Genomic DNA, 25,208 nt, shown 5'->3' on the forward strand with positions numbered 1-25,208 from the left:
ACAATATTTGAGACCCTAGATTTAATCCCTAGTACTAAGAGGGAAAAAAGGAGTTTGAGGCTAGTCTGGAATACATTAGGAAGAACTTCATTGCAATAAATACACACACACACACACACACACACACACACACACACACACACACACACAGTATATATCTTTTGACACAGCAGTTTCTTTTTGGGAAAGCTCTATTCACTGAGGAAAATCACATATAAAAGTATTATGTATATATAGTATATATTTCAAGATTTTAGAGTTTTGCATGGGAACAAGAATTAGAAACATTGAGTCCATCAATAGAGGGATAATGAAGTAATTATTATATATGCATATTATGGAATGGATGCTTGTGTGTACTGCAAGCATGCATGGTACCCATGAAGGTCAGAAGAAGGTGTCAGATCTTGTGGAACTATAGTTGCAGATGGTTGGTAGTCACCATGTGGGTGCTGAGAACTGAATCCAGGTGCTCTGTAAGAGCAACAATAATAGTAACCACTGAGCTGTCCCCTGTGCCATTTTTATGGGGGTCATTGTTGTGAGTCAAATGAAATGTCACTAGGAAATACCTAACACAGCCTCCGAGGATCAGTCCATGGTAAGTTCTGTCCTCCCATTCTCTGCAATTTCTTCAGAGTGCACTCTTGTCCCAGCAAATAATTTGAGTGTAAACTCAATAGGCTATCTGTGTCCACCTCGTCTGCACTGTACTTGTTGTCTAGGTATAACAGCAGGGAGAGGACTTTGCAAGTGAGGACAGACTTTTGCACATGGGGTTCTCACTGACTGGGACTAAACAAGCTATCTTGGTAGCTGTCGGGCTCATGGTGGTCATATCTGAAAATATTACTTTTCTTTGGAAAATGAGGAAACATAGACCCAGAATAGTCCAAACGCCTGGCCAGGGAAGCAGAGGGCAGGATGAACAACCACAACTGGGGTTGTTTGGCTCCAAATGTCTTTTTTTTTTTTTTCACTATGTTATATTGTTTCTTAGAATCCATAAAAAATCAATTGTTGTCAAGGATTTATTATGAGGGAATTTGAACTATGCTTAATTTTTAAGTCTTTACATGGATGATAAAGTCTACATGGGAAGAAAAATCAGAATTTAGAGTGCCCTAATAAAATCTTGCAAAGTTCTTGACTGCAAAAGTAGTCAAAAGTAGTTACGATTTTATTTTTAGAAAAATACTGGATAAGACTTTAGTTAGAAATGTAACTCGACATGACCCAGATGTTTTATCTTCACAGGGCAAGGACAGTCTAGACTGTAAGATAAAGCTCCGTGATACTGTTTTGACACCAGGCTGTTCTTAGTGGGCTCCTGGAAGGTAGAGGTATCTTGTGCTAGGGGTTCCTCTCATGCACAGGACCTGTTTATATTATGTTATACATGGCAGTTTGGCAGTTTATTTTGCAGATGTTCATAATGTGCAGCCTTAAATCTTCTATTTCTAGCATGCTTTTAAGTATGACTCATGTTTTCTTGAGGCTGTCCTAAAAATACTGCTGGTCTGAAGCATTAATGTGAAATACACCACAGGCGTCACATAGCACTGCACAATGCTTGCCTTCTGGAGGGTGATGCAGCTTCCCAACCAGTTAAAGGTGGAAGTGCTTTTGAGAATGTACGAATATCGAGAGTGGGGATTTTATGGAAATGAAATGTACCAAAATAACAGTGACTTTCAAATTCTAATAAAGGATGAAACATATCATTAATGTCATAAAAATAATAAAAACAGAAACAGGACCTATGGCCAGAGCAGCATTTGATGTAAATGCTAAATTTGATGTAACCCTGTGGTAGGGAAAGTCTTAAGCCTGAAGGGGTCAAAAAGCTTTTAGAGCTGGCGAGATGGCTCCCTAGGTAAAAATGCTTGCTGCTGAGGGGGGCAACCTAAGTTTGAGTCTCAGAACCCACTCTTGCAAGCTGACCTCCACACTTGTGCTATGGCATATACCCCCCCACACACACATACACAGAGGGAGGGAGAGAGAGAGAGAGAGAGAGAGAGAGAGAGAGAGAGAGAGAGAGAGAGAGAGAGAGAGAGAGAGAGAGAGGGAGAGAGAGGAGAGAAAGGCAAAGGCTTCTGGTGGTCTATGTGAGATGTGAGGACTGTAATGCAAGCTTTGGATTTGAATGGCTTAAGTCTAATTTGGCTACTCTCCAATCGTGATTTTCTCTTTACAGAATGAGAGTGAGAACTTGCATAGCGTTTACTTTGCAAACCCTTGATCTGTGTGTTTAATTTAATTCTCACAATTCTGTAAGTACAATTATATCTATTAAATAGGCAGGGAAACTGGACACTGGGAGCTTAATGATTTGATTAAAGTTACACAGCTAATAAATATCAGAACTGGGATTTGAACCCAGACAATGTGGCTCAAATCTGACTTTATACAATGCTGCCTCTGCCGCCTAGACCTGCTGTGAGATCTAAATGAGATACAGTGAAGAAAAAGCATTTGTATATTTATTTGGCTCATGATAGGCAAGCAATGAATTGCAGCCATTGTTGCTTATATATTTTGGCACAGAGTTTTACACCACAGAAAATAGACCCTGGGAATTTGCATCTACTCCTTTAAGTGCTCATGGGAGTATCTTCTACATCAGCGTGATGCTTGTGTGTTGGGGAATCACTGACTTGACAGGCAACTGGCAATCTCAGCAGCACCTTCATTTACTCTGGACTCTGAAGTGATGCTGCCATCAGCCCTGCTGGCTAGAATTAACCGACATGGGATTAACTAAGGAGGCCAGTCTAGTTTTGAGCGCTTATCATCTGCCTGCCTCTCCTCTCAGGTGTTAGGGCTACACATGTGTGAGCTCCCAGATGAAGCCCTGTTACTGGGGGAAAGTACTGTTATGTGGCGGGGAATAAAGTAAGGAAACATGGTCTTTGGGAAGATGTGCCTAACTACTGTCAGGCACTAGAGATGAGTGATGAGAGCCCAATCTCATGTCTATTGTGAGCACAAGACTGGAAAAGCTTGTTCAGGCCAACTTGCCTCCCTAACAGTTTTATCCTGTTACTATAAATCTTTCTGCCAAAAGCCGCCCAAGTTCTACCGCCACATGGGTGGTCTCTGCCAGCAGCCCGAGTTCTGCCTGCTGCGTGGTTGGACAAATAATACATAGACTTATATTAGGTACAAATGCTGCTTGGTCAATGACTAGGATTCTCATCTGTTAGCTCAGTCTTAATTATCATAAATCTATATATTTTATAAGACTTATAGAGGATACCTTCTGCTGGCACCCTCTCTTGCCGGTGGCTCACATGGCACTGCTGGAGGATGCGAAGGGGAAAAAGGAATACTTCCTGTTGTCCTTGCTTAAATATGAGTCTCCATGCTATGTAACTTCCTGCCTGGATCACTACTTCTCTACTACATTTCCCAGAATCCTCTTTGACTCCTGGTCCCATCTAACTTGCTGCCTCATTGGCCAAACAGAACTTTATTCAACAATCAATAAGATAAACATACACAGAAGTACATTCCCCATCATCATCCTATAGAAGGTTGGGGAGACTGAGAACAAGTATATCTTAGGGCTTAATTGTGGGTAATTAGATAATGTTTATTTAACAGTGCTTAATAAAAAGAATACATACATACATACATACATACATACATACATACATACATATTTCTCAGTAAGAGTGCTGTTGGTCTCTTGGCAGGATAGACTATCTTGGATATTATAATTAGCATCATTGTGATAGTGTCTCAAATCGCCACTCACTCCCCCAAAACCTCACAGCAACATAAAGCATTTCCAAATGCTTTCTGGCCAACAGCAGTGAAGGCATCATCGTCAGTGTCAAGAACCACTGGAGAGTCCAGAGTAAATGAAGGTGCTGCTGAGATTGCCAGTTGCCTGTCAAGTCAGTGATCCCCAACACACAAGCATCACGCTGATGTAGAAGATACTCCCATGAGCACTCACAGGAGTAGATGCAAATTCCCAGGGCTCTAGTTTAAATAAATTCATGCCTTTCTCCCCTAATTAAGGGAGGACATTGGTGTACACATTGCTTTATAACAGGTACAGCTTTGATTCTGCTCCAATTTAGTTTTGTTTCTTCAAAAGATAAATAAATTATTCCTAAACTTCAGCATTTGTTTAAAATGATAGCTTGTAGGGGGTAAACCCCACATTGGTTGGTTACCTGAAAATGTACATAGTCCCAAGGTCAAGGTATTTAAAATACATTATAAATATATAGAACAGGTTACAGGCTACTATACCCATTTTGTTGTTGGTGGTGTGGGGCTGGGGAAGGAACTCAAAGTCTCATATAGGCTACATAGTACTCTACCCCTGAGCTTCATCCTCAGTAGGAACCATGTTTCCTTCCTTCCTTCCTCCCTCCCTTCCTCCCTCCCTCCCTCCCTCCCTCCCTCCCTCCCTCTCTCTCTCCTTCCCTTCCTTCCTTTTTCCCATTGAGTCCATTATTTATGGTCACCTGTTCCTGAACATGAGACCTGCCTGGAGTGGTTGACATACCTAATGTCATTCTATTAGAGAAGACTGATTTTCCCTCTCTAACGTGTATTAATAACAGTTCAGTTGTTAATTTTTACCCTAGTTTCTTGGTTTCTATTCATTCATTTAAAAATACAACAAAATAAAATATAATGATAAAAATATCACATCAGTGTTGGACAAGTGAAACCAAAAGAAGGAAAAGAGACCAGGAGAAGCTACAAGAATCTGAGACCTATTCATTCACACATTCAGGAATCTCATAAATACACTAAATTGAAAGTCATAAGCACAGAGGACCTGATGCAGACCCGTGCAGGTCCTGTGCATGCTGCTTCAGTCTGTGTCTTCACACTAGGTAACTTTGTAACTTTCCAGCCCTTGGTCTCCACCCCTCCCGTGACGTCATATGGTCCGATCAGCTGACGTCATATGGTCCTACCGAGCTTCAGCCAGTCAGAGAGTAACACTTCTGAGGCGGCGGTTGCCAGCCTATATAAGGGAGGGGTTTTTGGGTGTTCGGAGTCTCTGCTCTCTAAGCTTATGCTCTCCCTCTCAAGACGCATTAAAGCTTTACTGCAGAAGGATCCTGAGTGTGCCGCGTCGTTTTTTGCTGGCGAGACGGTAGCGCGGGACAATGCTGTTAAGACTTTTCAACTCCTCCTCCTCCTCTTCCTCCTTTTTCCTGCTCCTCCTCCTCCTCCTCCTCCTCCTCTTCCTCCTCCTCCTCTTCCTCTTCCTCCTCCTCCTCCTCTCCCTTTCTTTCCTCCTCCTCTTTCTCCTCTCTCCTCCTCCTCCTTTTTTTTGACGTCTCCTTATATAGCCCTGGCTGGCCTGGAACTCACAGAGATCCTCCTGCCTCTGCCTCCCTGCTGCTGGGATTAAAGGCGTGTACCACGTGCCTAGACTTTTCTACATTTCTAGATTTACAAGTGCAAGATTTTTTTCTTGTGAATTTAGTGATGGAACCACTGGCTGTGGGTGTGTGTGATTTACCTGAACAAACACAAATTAATTATATCAATGTAATCATTTTAAGAAATGCTTATGTAGAAGTTGAACATGTTGCTTTATTTAATTAATAGTAGATCCAATGGCCTTGTTTGGAGCAGTCTTATTCCCAAAAGAATGGTTCTGTGGTATGCCATCCTGAGTGTAATCACTTAATTAGAATATTTGTGACTATCCACAAGAAACCCTCCCCACACCGGGGCTTGTGGACATTCTTTCATAGGAGGAGGAGGCAAGAAGGGTAATTGGCCCCTCCCCTGAGATCTCAGCCAGTCCTTCCTTCTCTGTTCCTCCCCATTCTGCCAGATGATGTGGTCTTCAAACTGCTGGAGTGTATAGAGGTTAGAGGTTAATGAAGTGGGGGAGCAGGGTCTGTAGATCAGTGAGGAGGTCATTATCCATGTTGACTGGGACTTTTTGGTGTTGTGGGGGCCACTCACATTCCTGTAAGTAACTTCACACACATCCTCCAGTATGAAAAGTCAGTATACTCATTAGTTCACAAAACTGGACTGGGACAGAATCATTCTTTTTGTCTGTTATTGATGCCCTATCTATTGCGAGCAGACATTTGTTTACGTCTTTCTAGGAGAAGCTCATGCATCAAATGGTGGAGGAGTAGACTTGAATTATAGATTCCTTTGGATGTCCTCCAACCGTTGCTACTTTAGATTAGAGCAGACTCCAGCTTTTCATGTCTGTAATGGCTATGATTTGTCTGGGATCGTTTGGCCATATCTCCCTTTGGAATAAAAAAGTTAGGCTTTGAAACTGCTAAAATAATGACACTATTTCCTCACTCATCCACAAAGCACTTTTATTCCTTTAAGGACACCTATAGATGATTATACCAGTGTTCTCATGTGCTTTGAAATGTAGAATGTGTGACCCTTTGATGGCTGTTTGATATTTTCTTCTGTTTTAGCATTGATAATAATTTTAATGTGAAACTGAAATTTTGTCAGCATTTACACTCTATCCATCCATCCAAATGCATATTTTCAATACATAGTCTATATTATTTGGGGATTGATACAGTTATAAATTTATAGTAAAGCTATGATAGTTAAATTTGCATTTCATTTCTTTCTTTTCCTCACAGTTTCAGAGTCTCCAGCTCAGTCCATAGTCCAGCATCTGAGATGGATAATGCAGAAAGATCTGCTGGGCCAAGACATCTTTCTCATAGGACCTCCTGGGCCTCTTCGGCGCTCTGTTGCCATGCAGTACTTGGTGAGCAATCAATTCTTGGCAGTTCCTAAGGGTCTTAACTTTGATAAAGGATATGATAAAATAAAGGAAAGTGAAGAATTTATAAATATATCAGAATTAGCTGCATTAGGATAAGCACTGTCCTCATGCAATGACTAGTTCATAAAGAGCTCAGCAGAAGTTGCTTTGGAAGACCATGTGCATTGACCTTTCATAACAGAGTGTATGTATGTATGTATGTGTGTGTGTACATCATATATATATATAGAGAGAGCATATACATATATACATGTATATACATATATATATATATATATATATATATATATATATATATATATATGCTAGAAAGAAAACCTTCCACTTTCAGTAAAAAGAAATATAAATCCAGGCAGTGAGTAGTGAGCAGATAGAAGCAGCAACTTTGAGACTGTAAACCTGACACTACTACACCCTTCCTCAAGCCCTTTTATGTTATAATTTTTTCCTTATCTCAGGCTCACAACTTAAAAAGCAAAGCAATTCCTTTGACATTTTGAAGTTGTGTGGTTTGTAAAGGGAGCCCAAGGTAGAGGGCATTTTTAATGTCATAGCTACATACTGCTTTTTCTCCTATTTAATAGATGAGAAAAACAAATGAACAAAGATTGGCTAATGCACTCTTTCTATCTAGAAAATGATAAAGTTAGACTTGAAACCCCCATTTCGCCTCTTTGACACAGTGCACTCTTAAATAATACTAGCTCTTTGAGAACGGTTAAGTGAATTGAAATCTTCAGATCTTGATGCCAATATTCCAGAGCATTTAAAGGCCTTTCTGTTATCCTGTCATTATTAATAGACATTATTCTACTGATTTAGGTAAGAATGAATTTTCAGATGAAGTTGTGTTCTGAAGATAACTTTGTAGGAGGAAAAAAAAAACCCTTGTTAAAACTTCTTTGTGTTATTTATTATTGAAGAGTTGATTTCTATGTTGTTGAAATCTGTTTATATACTTTATCTCAGTGGCACATTTAGTTTGTCTTTTATTTTTAAAAACAATTTTGTATGAATGAGTGCATATGTGGGCACATGTATGCGGATGTTTCCTGAGGCCCGAGGCTGCCTCAGATCTCCTGGAGCTGCAGTTACAGGAGGTTGTGAAACTCTCGTCCTCTGTAAGAGTAGAGAGTGCTCTTAACTGCTCAGTTCTCTCTCCAGCCCCAAATTTACTTTAGAACTTCAAAATGTATGTGAGGCAGGCAGGAATGCCAGAGTAAATTGGACAAATCAGAAACAGAACTCCCACTAGCCCATAACTTTTATATCTTTTCTCCATGCCCAGAATCAGTTTGTGAGGTGTAACCTACCACTGTAGCATTGGCCTTAGGGTCTTGTCTAGGAATGGGGGACTTTTGCCCTACTCATTTCAAAGTCTGTGATATCTCATTGAGATTATGGTTTTTGGGCCAGGCTCTGAAGTTGTTAGAATTGCAGAATGAAGGACTTGGATATCATAGGGATTTGGTTCAAAAATGCAGTGTAAGTCTGCATGTGTGAAGTTACATGACTGCTCCCACTAAACATCAAATGGTAAAATAGATGTGAAATAGCCAAAGGTATATGAAAACTCAGCAATGCCCTGCTGTTTACATGCATGTGTGGAGATGCAGCGCCACCCTGCCGCCCTGCAAATAGCTGTGAATGCTGTTGTCACTGGATATGAGAACCTTCATCTGGTAATGTCCTGAGTTGGTAACATTTGGGGTGCAAGCTTGCTGAAGCAAATAAAAATCGATTTGTCTGTGATACTTAATTCATATTAAGGAAGATTGTAGATGGTTTCAAACAACACAGCTGCCTTCTGCTGGTGCTGTGTGAGAGCTTACTCCCTCCTGTTTTCATGATGGGGTGCTGAGAAAACGGGTGCTTTGCTGATGAAGGTGACTGTCAGGACAGGATAGTGACAGCATTGTCCTCAGTGTGCAGTTCAGAGTTAAACTGTGCTGCTCTTTGGTAACAAGATGCTGGGCATGGTGGTGCACACCTTTTATCCAAGCATTCAGAAGGTAAAGACAGGCCCAGCTCTAAGTTCAAGGCCAGCCTGGTTTACAGAGCGAGTTTAAGGACAAGGTCTACACACACACACACACACACACACACACACACACACACACACACACACACACACACACACACACCCCAACCCTGTTTTGAAAAACCACATCCAGTTTTGCCAATTATTGTGAATGGAAAGGGTTTTTAGGGAGGGGAGTTAGATTCAGCCACTCAAAGAAGCAGACATGATGTTATGAGTGATGTTCTCTGGAAGCAGGTGTCTGCTAAAAGGAGAAAATTACTTTACTCTAGAATTGGCCCTTGTAGACAGACAATCCATTTATATTTAGGAAAACATCATTTGATGTTGTTACATCTTTGTGACTATGCATCTTCTCTATTTAAAACTTTTGCCTCTTTTTGTTATACTGGAAACTGTGTCAGTCTGGAACAAAGAAATGTAAAAGAACTGAATAACAATAAAGAATTGTGCATTAATGTAAAATAGGGATAAGTTGCAAGGCAACATAATCCCCTTGTGTGAAAATCTTCTCCAGTAATGACATGATCTGTCAGCTTTTCCCTTTATCTTTAAGTAACTTAACTTCTGTGACTTGTAAAAGTTTATTATACCCTTATTTGATTCCAAAATGTCACTGTTCTTAATTCATTGTTGTAAAAGCAAGGGAAATGTGCCTAGCTGTTAGGTTAGTGCTAATGATTTTCTGAGTAGGTGAGCTGCTGAGATGGTGCAGCTTCTGGGTACCCTCCCTTCCCCCTTGATCACACCATGTTCTGGGGGCTGGATAGTTTTGTCTTCTCCCTTTTGTATGGCTTCCTCTTGCTCTCTTTCATCTCCTTCTGCTTTTGGTTTCTCTTGCTTGTTTCACACTTGGTAAAGAATCTAACAATGATATTGTATTCAGTTGCTGAGCCATGGTCAATGGAGTAAATGAATTGAAACCACATTTAAAAAAGATAAATATTACTTACAGAAATTTGTTATGACTTTTAGGAAAATTGCCCAATAATTATTCATGATATTTGAAAAAGAATTTAACAGGATAAATTTAGGTTTATAAGATTCAATTATTCTTATTACTCAAGTAGTAGGATGGAGTACAATAAAAATAATGAAGCTCTAAGGATGCATGTGCATGTGTGTGAGCACAATGTGTTTGTTTGTGTGCAAGCAATGTTTGTGTGCACAGATGTATTTATGTACGTGTGCATATGTATGTGTGCATGTGTGAGCATATGTGTGTTTGTATGTGTATATATATATGTGCATGTGTGTGAATGTATGTATGTATGTATGGGTGTGTAAGTTTGCATAGGTGTGTGTATGTGTGTGTGTGTGTGCTTGTGCATGTGTATATGTGTTTTGTTTTTGTTTTGAGGGAATGTTTTGAGAAAGTGTCTCCTATGTAGCCCTTGTTGTCCTGGAACTTGCAATGTAGACCAAGCTGGCCTTGAATTCACAGAGATCCATCTGCCTCTGCCTCTCAAGTGCTGGGACTAAAGACAAGCTCCACCATACTTGGCATTTGTATGTTTTAGTATCCAATTTATTGAATTTTTTTCAGAGACTGAAAATATTTTTAATTCATAATTATGGTTATAATGCTCATCTCTAGGCAGTGTCTTTGTTGAATATGTTGTTGTAAATTGTAGGCTGGCAGTTTGACTTTAGCTCTGGAATAATTTTGCTCTGTGTTGCTCTACAGGAGCTGACCAAGCGAGAGGTGGAATACATTGCCCTGTCAAGAGACACCACCGAAACCGACCTCAAACAGCGCCGGGAGATCCGAGCTGGCACGGCCTTCTACATTGACCAGGCAAGCTCTTTCCTGCCAGCCCGTGACTGATGACTACTCAGGGTTATGTGAAACTGACTGTTAAATGGAAAGGGAGCGTCTCATGTGTCAGTGAAAGACAGATGTTGTGTATTTTTCTAGACAGATTTGACGGTTCACTGTTCTTGTTCTTAGAAATGTCTTAATCTAGCTCTAAAGTAAAAAAAAAACTTGGATGACGTGACTGGTGCTCAAGTGTCAGCTAAAGATGAGGAGATCAGGGTTTCTTCATAGTCAGTTGCTGCTTATAACTTACTTATAGATATTTCATTTTCTATAGAAAAGCTATTATGGCGACTCTACTATAGGAGCTTCCCTAGCATATTAACCTAAGTATCTTCAGTCTAAAGGTGAGTTAGAAAGACATGGATTGAAGAACATGAAATGAAATATTTCTAGGAATTATAGCTTTATTGGGGGGTTGTCTTAGATTCTGATAATCAACTAAACTAATATTTTATCAATATTATAAAGAAGCATATTATTTCCTTCTTAAAACCTATTGCATAAACTATTAAATGTTCTTTCAAATACCTCATAGAATATAGGATAAAGACTATAAATAATCAAGTTATACAGAAAATACTTGTAGTAACCATTGAGTTCGTGGGGATATACTTGACTCCTTTATTTACAAATACTGCAAGTTAAAAGATAAAGTATCTCCCTTTAAAGAATTCCCTGATGTCCATTGTTAATAACAAAGATGAGATGAGTCTACAGCTTTGCCACTGGAGGCAGTGGATATTTGGATTCAATAGTTACATTTCCAACATTCTTTTTCTCCCAAAAGGGATCTCTTTGACCTTCCCTGTGGGAGGCAAGAAGGCCCAGTAGCCCATGTTGGTTCAAACTTCAGAAGTCTGACCTTGAGATTTTATTTTGGCATATTTAAGCAAGGCCCAACCTGGTGAAAATTGTTCTTGTAGTGACTTGATCCTGGATGCCCAACAAGGCATACATAAATCTCTGAGGAACAAAGTAAGCTAAATATAAATCAAATGTGACTACATCAAAACTCTTGGTAAAGTACATGTGACACAGCCCATAAAGATATGTTCTGTAGATTGATAGGAAAAACAAGTTTCTTAGAATGGTCTGGAGGACGGTCAGGTGCTGGAAATTCTCCAGGCACACAGATTGTGCAAAGTCACAATCTAGAAGGCTAGAAGGCACCTCTGCTCCAACCTTCTGGGCAGAAAACTGATTTTTCCTTCCTTCTCTTGAAGGAACAACCTCTGTGCCCCCTACACAAATGTGTTCACAAAGAGCAAAATTCAACAATATTAGTTGTAGGATGTTCAAAATCAGAAAACTAATTGAAAACAGTAATGATGCATATTGAAGAGGTTAATGAAATAAGCCATTATCACTGTAGCTTAAAAAGAATGACATGAGGCTGGGGTGTAGCTTCATGGAAAAGTAGTTGCCTAGCAGGTTCCTGGGTTCAAGTTCTAGTGCACAACAAAGGGCGGGGCACTAGTCTCTCCTAATAAGTCCAGAGTATGAGTGGGAAGAATTGGTAAAACAGTGTATGATCTCACTTGTGATAGAAGAAATGCACCTGTTCCTTTGTGCACATTGAAACCTGCCAGAAGGCTACACAAGAAGCTGTAATAGATGGGAGATTAGAAATCTGGAGTGAGTGAAAATTTGCTTCTTTTGTGTCTCTATGACCAAAATACCCAGCAGTAATAGCTTAAGGAAGGAGGGCTTCTTGTGCTTCATGGTTCTGAGTGTTTCAGTCCAGTCTGTCAGAGAAATCATAGTGGTGGGAGTGGGTGACAGAGACTGTCTATGTGCTAATAGACCAGGCAGCAGGAAGAGAGTGGGCTGTAACCCGGCCCATAGTAGAACCTTCAACGATCTGACTCCAGTGACCCAATTCCATCACCCAGGCTCCCCCTCCTGAGACAGTACCACCAGCTTTGGACAAGTGACCTGTAGGGGGTATTTCTGTTGTGAATCATAGGAGTTGGGGAGGTGGGGAAAGGGATGGTAGCTGGTGTGTGTGTGTGTGTGTGTGTGTGTGTGTGTGTGTGTGTGTGTGTGTGTGTGTGGTGTCCATGTGTGTGTGTGTGTGTGTGTCTGTTTGCTATTTTCAAATAGAGGTTTTGCCCCTGACTCCAAGTATCTGGGTTTGTAAGTTGTCCCACCACAGCAAGCTCTTTGTGAAATTGAGTTTTGTTGTTTTTAATGGGTATTCTTTATAATGAAGAGTATAATGCTGAGTGGAAGATTTTTGTGGAACAAAATATTCACATCTCTTGAATTAGTAGGTCATTACCAAATGAAATGTGTACGTGAAATGAAGACAAGTCATGACAGCCAGACCTGAAACCTTCACCTTTCCCACAATTAAAAACCAACCCTTCAGCTGGGCGTTGATGGTGAACGCCTTTAATCCCAGCACTCAGAAGGCAGAGGCAGGCAGATCTCTGTGAGTTCGAGGCCAGCCTGGTCTCCAGAGCGAGTGCCAGGATAGGCTCTAAAGCTACACAGAGAAACCCTGTCTCGAAAAACCAAACCAAACCAAACAACCAACGAACCAAACAAACAAACAAAACAACCCTTCCTGGATGCTGTTCATGCATGCATTTAAAGAAATCTCTCTGAGAACTGCTTGTGCTCATGGACACCCTGTACAGATGCCAGCGAGTGACAGCTGTGGTTTGTGAATCCTAATTGACTTTCCAACCTTACAGTAGGTTTTAATGTGCCTTCTACTTTAAAAGTGACTTAAAACTTCCAGAAATGGAATTGCTTTAAGTAACAAGTTTTTTGATGAGCTGAAGATTTTTGTTTATAAATTTTAATTATTTTTAAAAATTGGCTTTTGGGTGGAGATTGGAGAGATGGCTTTGTGGTTAAGAGCACAGGCTGCTCTTCCAAAGGTTCAATTCTGAGCACCCACATTTTGGGCGTCTCACAATTGTCTCTAACTCAAGTCCCAGGGGATCTAACACCCTCTTCTGGGCTCCAGGAATGCGTGAGGTTCACAGTCATTCTAGCAGACAAAATACTTATACATATAAAATAAAATAAAAAAATCCTTAACAATTGTTTTGATGCATATTAGTTGGAAGATTTATTTTTCTTTTAACATTTTATTTTGTATTCATGGGTGTTTTGTTTCACCTATGTGTATGTCTGTGTGCCACATGCATGCAATGCCCACAAAGGTCAAAAGAGGGCATCAGATTCCATGGGGCTGGAGTTACAGATAGCTGTGAGCTGCTGGGAAACAAACCCTGGTACTCTGGAAGAATAGCCTGTGTTCTAAACTGCTGAGCCATCTCTCCAGTCCAAAATGAAACTTTCTGCCATTCTAAAAAATGTATTTTCAGATGACGCACAGCTGCCACAGCATATCAGGTGTTTAAAGAACCATGCTAAATCCGGTGTATTTTATACTCCCTGTTTCTTAATGAAGCTTACTCATGATACACACTGTTCTTAGCATTCTGTAGCACTGACACCTTCAGAGCCTGTGACTGGATACAGGCATGCAGGCATACTGGCCTTTCCTCTCAATTGCCTCAGAATCTTTTGAGGTTTAAGTAAATTTAAATTGATTTTCTGCTAGTTAACAGGTCCTTGCCTAAAGGCATGTAATGGCTTCATAATAAAATAAATAAAAACCAGACTCTGTAACACAGCCTAACATGGCACCAACATGTGAGCTTACCTTGGCTTCCATATTTATTATGCTTTTTCCTATTAGAATATATTCATGTCCTGCACTCACAACTGGGACATAACTGCCAATTATATTTGAGGGTAGATTTTGCCTTTAAATGATCAATCTTGGCAAATTTTTAAGTAAATGGAAAAGAAAAAGGTATGACTAAGAAGAGCTGGTTTTCCTGTGGACAAGTGATTCTTAAGAAAACCTTATTTTTATTTTATGTGTATGTGCATGTGTGTATTCTTCCTGTATGTGACACCCACAGAGATCAGAGAGGTGTTAATCTACAGGAACTGGAGTTACAAGTGGCTGAGTGTGTGTGCTGGGAGCTAAGCCCAGAGCTCTGGAATCAAAGCCAGCTCTCTTAAATGTTGAGTTGTCTCCCCATCCAGATAATGACTTTTTAAGTGTCTATTTTGAATTATCACAAGGTATAATTCCCGTTTGAATTCTAGGTAGACAAAGCTGCTGATTGATTTCCACCTGGTCACAATATAAGACCCAAAGCCCTTTAAGAAATTTCTTTTATTTCTTTACTATCCTTTTTCATAGAATTCAAAATATTTCAGGTGTTCATAGGTGTGTGGGTTAGTATCAGGGTCTTCAATTCAATTCCCTTGATCTACCTGTCAATTTTGTGCCAATATTTTGTGCCAATACCAAGCTGTTTTCATTATAGCTCTATAGTCTTGAAGTCAGGGATGGTGAGCAATTTCTTAAGTGTCTATCAGACTCCTCTATTGAGAATTATCTATTTAGTTCTGTACCCCACTTTTTAATTGAATTATTTGGTTTTTGTTGTTGTTGTTGTTGTACAGGGTTGTTTTGGCTATCCTGGGTCTTTTGTTTTTCCATATAAAGTTGAGTATTGTCCTTTCAAGGTCTGTGAAGAATTGTATTTTGTGGTATTTTGATGGGGATTGCATTGAATCTGTAGATTGCTTTTGATAAGATTGCCATTTTTACTATGTTGATCCTACCTATCCAAGAGCATGGGAGATCTTTCCATTTTCTGGTATCTTCTTTAATTTCTTTCTTTAATAACTCAAAGTTCTTGTCATGTAGGTTTGTGGCTACTGTAAAGGGTGATGTTTCTCTGATTTCTTTTTCAGCCCATTTGTTGACTTTATATAGTAGGGCAACTGATTTTTTTTTTGAGTTAATCTTGTATTGTGACACTTTGCTGAAGGTGTTTATCAGGAGTTCCCTGGTAGAATTCTTCACGTCATTTATGTAAACTATCATATCATCTGCAAATGGTGAAAGTTTGACTTTTTCCTTTCCAATTTGTATCCCTTTGGTCTCCTTTCTTGTCTTATTGCTCTAGCAAGAACTTCAAGCACAATATTGAAGAGATATGGAGAGAGTGGACAGCCTTGTCTTGTTCCTGATTTTAGAGGAATAGAGTTGAGTTTCTCTCCATTTAGTTTGATGTTGGCTTTTGGTTTGCTGTATATTGCCTTTATTATGTTTAGGTATGTTCCTGCTATCCCTAATCTCTGCAAGACCTTTATCATGAAGGGGTGTTGAATTTTGTCAAAGGTTTTTTCAGCATCTAGTGAGATGATCATGTGGTTTTTCTTTTTCAGTTTGTTTATGTGGTGGATTACATTGGTGGATTTTCGTATGTTGAACCTTCCCTGCATCTCTAGGAGGAAGCCTACTTGATCATGGTGAAGGATATTTCTGATGTGTTCTTGGATTCAATTTGCCAGTATTTTATTGATCATTTTTGCATGGATGTTCATTCGGGAGATTAGTCTGTAGTTCTCTGTCTTAGTTGTGTCTTTGTGTGGTTTGGGTACCAAGGTAATTGTAGCCTGGTAAAAATAGTTTGACAATGATCCTTCTGCTTCTATTGTGTGGAACACTTTGGGGAGTATTGATATTAGCTTTTCTTTGAATTTCTGGTAGAATTCTTCACTGAAGCCATCTGGCCCTGGGCTTTTTTTTGGTTGGGAGACTTTTGATGACGGCTTCTATTTCATTAGGGGTTATAGGTCTATTAAATTGCTTATCTGTTCTTGATTTAATTTTGGTAAGTGATGTCTGTCCAGAAAAATTTTCATTTCCTTTAAATTTTCAAATTTTGTGGAGTATAGGTTTTCAAAGTATGACCTGATGATTCTCTGGATTTCCTCAGTGTCTGTTGTTATGTCCCCTTTTCATTTCTGATTTTGTTAATTTGCATCTTCTCTCTGCCTTTTGTTTAGGTTGGATAACGGTTTGTCTATCTTGTTGATTTTCTCAAAGAACTATTTGTTTCATTGATTCTTTGTATTGTTTTCTTTGTTTCTACTTTGTTGATTTCAGCCCTGAATTTGATTATTTCCTGGTGTCTACTTCTCCTGGGTGAGTTTGCTTCTTTTTGTTCTATAGCTTTCAGGTGTGCTGTTAATTCTCTAGTGTGACTTTTCTCCAGTTTCTTCATGTGGGCACTTAGTGCTATGAACTTTCCTCTTAGCACTGCTTGCGGACTGTCCCATAGGTTTGGGTATGTTTTGCCTTTATTTTCATTGAATTCTAGGAGTCTTTGATTTCTTTCTTTATTTCTTCCTTGGCCCAGGAATGTTTTAATTGCTCATTGTTCAATTTCCATGAATTTGTAGGGTTTCTGAAATTTGTGTTGCTGTTAAATTCTAACTTTGAAGCATAGTGGTCTGATAAGATACAGGGGGTTATTCCAATTTTTTTTTTTTTTGTATCTGTTGAGGTTTGCTATGTTCTCGAGTATGTGGTCGATTTTAGGGAAGGTTCCATGTGGCACAGAGAAGAAGGTATATTCTTTTGTGTTTGGGTGGAATTTTCTATAGATGTCTGTTAAACCTAATTGGGTAATAACTTCTGTTAGTTCCTTTGTTTCTTTGTTAAGTTTCTGTCTGGTGGTCCTGTCCAGGGGTAAGAGTGGGGTATTGAAGTCTCCCACTATAAGTGTGTGTGGTTTACTATGTGATTTTAGTTTTAGTAATGTATCTTTTTATGAATGTGGGTGCCTTTGTATTTGGGGCATAGATATTCAGAATTGAGACTTCATCTTGATGGATTTTTCCTGTGATGAATATGAAATGACCTTCTTCATCTCTTTTGATTAATTTTAGTTTGAAGGCTAATTTGTTAGATATTATGATAGCTACACTAGCTTGCTTCTTAGGCCTATTTGATTGGAAAATCTTTGCCCAAACCCTTTACTCTTCGGTAATGTCTGTCTTTGAAGTTGAGGTGTGTTTCTTATATGCAGCAGAAGACTGGATTCTGTCTTCATATCCTTTCTGTTAGCCTATGTCTTTTTATACATGAGTTAAGAACATTGATATTGAGGGATATTAATGGCCATTGATTGTTAATTCTTGTTTGATTTGGATTTGTTTTTGGTGGCGGTATTGTGTGTGAATTTTTACCCCCTTTCCTGGCTTTTGGTAAGGTGGGAATATCTATTGCCTATGGTTTTGTGAGTGTAGTTAACTTCCTTGAGTTGGAGTTTTCCTTCCAGTACTTTCTGTAGGGCTGGATATGTATTGTGTAAATCTCGTTTTGTTATGGAATATCTTGTTTTCTCCATCTATAGTGATTGAGAGTTTTGCTGGGTATAGTAGGTTGGCATCCGTGGTCTCTTAGTGTTCGTTGAATATCTATTAAGGACCTTCTGGCTTTCAGAGTTTCCATGGAGAAGTCAGGTGTAATTCTGACAGGTTTGCCTTTATATGTTACTTGGCCATTTTTCTTTGCTCCTCTGAATATTCTTTCTTTATTCTGTATGTTTGGTGTTTTGATTATTATGTGGCGAGGGGACTTTTTTTTTGTCCAGTCTATTTGGTGTTCAGTAAGCTTCTTGTACTTTCATAAGCATTACCCTTGTTCAAGTTGGGAAAATTTTCTTATATGATTTTATTGAGTATTTTTTTGCACCTTTGAGCTGGGCTTCTTTGCTTTCTTCTAGACCTATTATTCTTAGATTTGGTCTTTTCACAGTGCCCCATATTTCTGGATATTTTGTGTTAAGGATTTGTTGGACTTAAGATTTTCTTTGATCGATGAATCTATCTCCTCTAGTTTATCTTCACCACCTGAGATTCTCTCTTCCATCTCTTAGTTCCTGAACATTTACCCAGCTTTTCTATTTCCAGCATTCCCTCAGTTTGTGTCTTCTTTATTGTCTCTATTCCAGTTTTCAGGTCTTGAACTGTTTGAATTGTTTCCTTCATCTACCTGGTTGTTTTTTTATTGGCTTTCCTTGCTTTCTTTAAGAGATTTGTTGCTTTCTTGCATTTTTTTTGGTTTGTCTTTTCCTCTATTTCTTCCAATTTTTTTGGTTGTTTTTTTCTTCCATTTCTTTAATGGATTTTCTCATTTCCTCTTTGAGGGCCTCTATCATTTTCATAAAGTTGCTTTTAAGGTCATTTTCTTCTGCGTCTTCTGAGTAGGGATGTTCATGTCTTCAGAATACCTAGACTCTGGTGGTGTCATATTGGTCTTTCTCTTGTTGAATCTGTTCTTATATAGTATTCTTCCCATCTCTTCTTCCAGTGGGTACAGGTGGGGGTCTCTCCCTCTCCTGTTGTGTATGGGTTCAAGGCTCTCCTCTCCTCTCCTCTCTCCAGGACGGTGCAGGGGCAAGACAGGAATGGTGGCCAATCCTGGATGCTTTGTTCTGCCTCCCAGTCCCTCTGGGGGATCTAGAGGCAGGAAGGGTCTGGGCAGGTCAGGGGACTCGAAGAGGGAAAGGTAGGCTGGAGGAGCCCTGGGCACTCATCTCTCTCTCTACTTGAGGGTGGAGAGGCAAGCCCCTCCTCCTTCTTAACCATTGAATTTGCTGTCTGGGCTGTAAAAATAGTAGCTTTAGTCACCACCTGTAACCTAGATAGAGCAACAGATGAAACAATGCCTGTAGCTATCCATGAGTAATGGGAGAACATTTGTGGTCTTCAGGATGGTTAACATGTTATGATGTCCATGTTATACTAAGAATTTTTTTGTTTTGTTTTGTTTTTCCTGAAACAAGGTTTCTCTGTATTGCTTTGGAGCCTGTCCTGGCCCACTCCATAGACCAGGCTGGCTTCCAACTCACAGAGATTTGCCTGCCCCTGCCCCCGAGTGCTGGGACTAAAGGCATGCACCACCAATGCTCGGCCAATCCTAAGAATTTTAAATTACTTGTTATGCTCTTTACAAAAATAAACATTATGTATACTTTCTATAGTTTTCTGTCCATAAGCATATGTATTTGTCATATAATAATGATTAGTTCTTACAGAAATAGAATATCACCTATAAAATTTCAGCATTCCTTTATACACATGCTTTCTTGTTAAATCAGGAGACATTGGGTATTTCTTTGAAATATGTTACGTTATTTTAAATGTCTGTACAAATGGTAATGTTGTTATATAATATTCCTATTTTGTGTACCCTCTCATAATGCCAGACATTAAATTTATTGTTGCTTTTCAATATTACAAATAACGCTTGTTGAATATTGTTGTACTTAAATCTTGTTATGATCTGATGATGTTTTAGATGTGGATCCTAGAAGTATGATTCTTAGTGGGTGGTGTGGGCCTTTTTAAAGAGCCTCACTATTTCTGGCCAGTGTGCTTTCTAGGAAGATATCTACTCCTGTTTTAAATGGTGCCCCATTGCCTCATGTGATCATTGCCTCATTGAGTCTTGTGTCTCAAGACACTCAATGACATCATTGGTGTCTCTGTATACTTTGTTAAATTAATTGGCTTTCATTTGCAGTTTTAAGTTTTACATAGGGTGTAATTTTAGAATTTATTGGCTATCATTTCTCTACGCTCCCAGTCAGTGGAAAAGGAGACTGACAAGGGAAGTCAGAGCTCCTCAGGCATCTCTGCCATGGGCATCACTGTAAATACTTGTTCTAAGTTGCTACAAAGTTCCTTTTATAATTTTATGGGAGTCTTTTGCAGTGCAATTGCAAGGCTTTAAAGAAGAATTGCTCCAAGTGAAATAGGAATCCCATTACTTTGATACCCATCAAGCAATAAGGAGTCCATGATCAATATTTTGTTCACTCTTTAACTTTCATGTACTCTAGAAGGTAAACTAACCCAAAAAACAACAACAAACAAAACCAAATTCTCCAATCATTGTTGTAATCTTGCCAGAATTTTCTTCTGAATTTGTTGATATTGTCATTAATATTGTGATTGTCACATAACTCCAGAGATCTTGGGAAAAAAGACTTTTTAAGACAGGTTTATAATGGCTTATGTTACTCAAGCACAAGGAAATACAGATTAGCCATAGTAGAAATAATTTATATTTATATTTTAACTATGATAAGAGGAGATAGATCTCTAACTCCAAAATAGTTTGGGGAGTAGAAAGACAAGACTGAATGATTTCCAATCGAGGCACTCATTATATTGTAATCTTATTAATTTCCTTTATGTGATAATGTGAATTTCAGTAATATATATAATGCATATTTAGTATGAAGCACACAGCAAGTAAATGCCTATATAAATATCTCTTCTATTTTAGATAATTTTTGATTTTCATTGTTAATAGAAAAAAAATACCCTGATTGTGAAAAACAAAATCACAAATGTTACAGGTCATAAAAGTGCAACTCTTAATAAATTGAACAACATTATGCCATCAGAAAGTGAAAGTTTCATCTTGTCTAAATGACTGTCATCTACTGAAACAGACAAGGAAGCGTAGCCTCCAACTCATTGGTGGGTTCTGAAGCTATTTTCCACATACACTTTTTGAAATTATAACGTTGTATTCTGGAAACTCATTCATGAGTGAAGTATCTGGAATTTGGAAACCATCTCCGCATGGAAACAAGGTTATGAAGAGTGGCTAGGTTCTGACACTTTTACCAGACCATTTCACTGTTCTGTGCTATAATTATCACCACTGGGAAAAATGTGACTGTTTTTATTCTGGCATGTCTGGCAGTCAGAGCAAAGACCTTGGTTGGCTCCTAATTGTATTGTTCTTGTACTGAGATCAACTCTTGCCTATCCATTTAATATGAACCGTTTGGTAGATTTGTGAAATTAAATTTAAAACTATCAAGGGAGATGCTGAGGAGGCATTTGCTGGAGGGACCTCTCATGCTAGCTAGGTGCTTTATAGCAATGTTATTTAATCTTCAAAGCTTTCTTGCCAGTCTAGCAGATGAGATAACAAGCTTCCATGGCCAGGGCCATGGAATTGGTTAATAGCAGAGGAAGGATTTGATTCTGTTGCTTCACTCTAATGTAACGATGATGACCACTGACAACTTCAGTAACTGCATGCTGGTGTTCATAATTGTAATAATAACTATTTTAAAAAAAGAAAATAAGCTTGGCTTTAATTTTTATATTAATAACTGAATGTCAGGGCCTTGTAATTATGTTTTTAGAGTTTATTTGGGTCACATGTTATAATCAAGGCAAAATGAAATGTGCTTGGTATTTGTAAAAATGGGTCATTTCGCTTCCTTGATTGGGTCATAGTTCTAACAGGGCCAAGGTGATAGATTTCATGCGTGTACAGACTAAAACTGTACCTAAGGGTCTTCCGGCTACAAACTAGCCCTGACCTTGACCAATTGTCTTTTTCTTTTTGACACAAGAGGACATTGTTTAGTAAACAGATATTATTATTAAGTATTCAGTCTTGTTCTAGACCCTGAAATATGTCCATGAGGTATATAAGGATGAGAACAAACAAAATTCCATGGCAAGGTATCAGGGTCTTTTCCATTAGCTTTTTGAAACATATTACACCACCATCTATTGTCATTTACTGTGAATAGCACACCTGAACTGAGCACCTTTCTAACACAACACAGGGCCTACTGATCATCCCCTTCTCTTTGCATTTTTCCCTGCTCTCTTGGTCTTTGGTAACCACCAGATACAGTTTTTAGATTCCTTATGTAAGTAAGATCATGTGGAATTTGTGTTTCTTTTGAGTCGGGGTTTTTAATCCAGTGATACCTAGTTCTGTCTGTGTTCTTACAAATAACAGGAATGAGTTCTCCCTCCTTCCATCCCTCCCTCCTTCCATCCCTCCCTCCCTCCCTGACAGGGTCTCACTATGTAGCCCTAGCTGTCCTATAACTCACTATGTAGACCAGGCTGGCCTTGAACTCACAGAGATTCCCCTGCCTCTGCCTTCCAAGTGCTGGGATTAAACAACTTAAACAACTTGCTGTGTTCTGGGGTGTTATCTCCTTTGGTTTTTAGTCCCATTAGATAGAAGTGAAGGCTCAAGGATGAACCTGACTACACTAAGTCCCTCGGGACAAGTAAGTAGTAGGGTGACTTCCTGCAGTTTTGTGTTGCTGGAACAAATGCCTGGGGCTGGTATAATGACTAGTCATTTATTTGGCTCACAGCTCTGGAGGCAGGGAAGTCAAAGATTGAGGGACTTTTATCTGAGGAGAGTTTTCTTGGCAGAAAGGTAGAAGGGCAAAGAGCATGGAGGAGGAGGGGCAGGAAGAAAGAGAGGAATGAACAGGAGAGTTGAGAAGAAGATACAGGTCACATTCACCCTTTGCACATAACTAATCCACATTCAAGGTAATGACATTAATGCATTCATGGTAAGTAGCCTTCACAAGCTAATTACCCTTTAAAGACCCCTGTTGTAACCTGTGGCATTGAGGATTAAGTATTGGACTTATGCTCTTTGAGGGACACATTCGGGCTGTAGCAGCAAACAGAAAACCAGTCTGTCCTCTCTGATAGTTCTTAGTTTTGTTCAGTGGAGAAAGGGTTTACTGTTCCACTATTTTAAAATAAAGATTTGGGGCTGGGGAGATGGTTGAGTTCCATGAAGTGCCCATAGCACAGTGTGAGGATCTGAGATTGGATTCCTAGCACCCATGTACAAGCCAGGCAGTTACATATCTGTAACCCTAGTGCTAGGAGTGGGGTGGGGTGGGGACTGGACAGATACAGACCAATCTCTTGAACTTGCTGCCAGCTGGGGTAGCAGAATTTGTGAGTTCAAGACTCAGTGAGGACCCTGTCTCCAAAAAAAAAAAAAAAAAAAAAAAAGGAGAGCATTTGAAGAAGACACTCAGCGTTGACCTCCGGCCTCTGCACTTAGGCATGTAGTTCACATATGTGTGTTTACACATACACACACACTCACAGAATAAAAACCTTAAAATGTAATTTTTCATTTTCCTTTTCCCCCACATTACTTTTACTTTTTGAGTAAATGGAAAGCTTTTTGAAATCTATTTTCATTAAATGATGACTATATTAGCAACGATTTGTACTTTAATAAGTGGCATTACTTTTTTGTTGTAGTTCTGCTTTGATATTTAAACTGTTGCGTTCTGGATACCCCTTGAGGATGCTGTCATTTTGTAAATGAGGCCAGAGACATTCAGATTAATTACTTGCCTCAGGTCTTATCAAATTGGAAGCAAATCTAGAACAGGCCATGGACCTGCTTTTCCTTTGGTCTCCTTTATGTCCACGTGTTGGGTTATTAAAGCTGGGGTATGAGCTGACTGGATCAGAGGGAGCTTGTTATATTTTTTCCTGATTTTTATTTGAAAGAATTAGGTCTCTGTCACTTGATAGACAGGAAGGACACTAAAGTTGGTGACATCTCTTCTGAAGAACCACCACAGCTAGTCACGCCAAAAAAAAAAAAAAAAAAAAAAAAAGCATGTGTGATGTAATACAGAATAAGAGAAATTTTGGGGACTTTGTCTTTGTCTTTGCTTGGCTCTTTCTCTCAATGTGTACACCCTCTCATAATTGTTATTTTCCCATGGCTGCCTTTCCCGGTATGCATACACACACAAACAAACATTTCTCTGCTAAAAGACTTATTGCTACACATGTGCATTGCTCTTTTAGAGTTTTGAAGATTTCAAGAGACAATATGCAGTGTTTACCAGTCTGGATAGAAAAGCTTCGCAGTGTCTAGAGTAATTTTCTCAAGCTCGTTCTTACCTTGTTCTGTTCTCACAGCAAGCGTAGGTGTCAAGAGCTATGTCCTTCACATAGCCCCAGGCTTCTGTAACAGTGTTCTGAGCAGTTGTGTGTGTGGCCTGCTGTGAGCCAGCTTCCCCAGGACCAATGGATCTTGCTAGGGAGATGCAGTGTGTGAGAGAGAGAGCAGGGAAGGCCAGCAGTACTCCTTCCCACTTCAGTAATGAGCAGACATGGGACAAAGGGGACATCACTGAGTGAGGCCAAGATGCTTGACCTGTACTAGGCACAGCATTTGTAGCATTGTTTTTTTCTATCCAAGTAAGTTGAAACTTATATATGGCCCAAAACATCACTGATATGTTAAAGTACTTTCTTATTGTTAAATTTTATTCCTGCAAATATAATCAGATTATAGTAATAACATCGAAAACTGCTGATTAAAGCATCGAAATAATTTCATAGGCGTTTACAGCGGCACCAGGAAGCAGTTTGGTCACTGAGACAGTGACCAGCACTGGCTCTTAAATCCAGTGTTTCAGATTTCCTTACCACAGACCATCTGCCTAAGGCCTTTTCCTGTCAGCTAATGTTCTTGTCTACTACCTTGATAGTTTAAATATGTACCACAACTTGTGAGCTTTGGGGACTTGACCTGTCTGGGGAGGCAAGGGCATGAAGACAGACACACAGACACATGTACAGAAAAGCTGGGTCGGGTGGGCTGTGCTCAACGCCGTGGAGGAGCATGTTCAGTATATATCGCACAGGGGGCGGGGCTGGCTAGCGGTTGGCAGTCTGTAGGCAGCAGTCTCCATTGCAGTCATCCACCAGGAGGAAGCCGCAGTTGCTGGGTTTTTCAGACTGGTCAATCATTTGTAAACATTTGTACACTGTTAACATTTACACTTGGACCAGAGAAAGAGTTGTCATCCCTCTGAGCCTGGGGTGGAGGGTGGCTTTTTCAGTTC

General features: G+C 39.5%; 1 protein-coding gene across 2 annotated transcripts in view; it reads left to right on the plus strand.

Annotated features, from left to right (window-relative positions):
* Vwa8 (von Willebrand factor A domain containing 8) overlaps positions 1–25,208 on the plus strand; it is a 330,350-nt gene that overhangs the window by 47,840 nt on the left and 257,302 nt on the right. For both annotated transcript variants that reach the window (XM_027390074.2, XM_027390075.2), the window contains exons 3-4: positions 6,621–6,751; positions 10,498–10,608. In XM_027390074.2, the coding sequence (XP_027245875.1) occupies positions 6,621–6,751; positions 10,498–10,608 (242 nt within the window). The remainder of the gene's footprint in view (positions 1–6,620; positions 6,752–10,497; positions 10,609–25,208) is intronic.

This window comes from Cricetulus griseus, assembly GCF_003668045.3.
Source record: "Cricetulus griseus strain 17A/GY chromosome 1 unlocalized genomic scaffold, alternate assembly CriGri-PICRH-1.0 chr1_1, whole genome shotgun sequence".
In the NCBI taxonomy this organism is placed as follows: domain Eukaryota; kingdom Metazoa; phylum Chordata; class Mammalia; order Rodentia; family Cricetidae; genus Cricetulus; species Cricetulus griseus.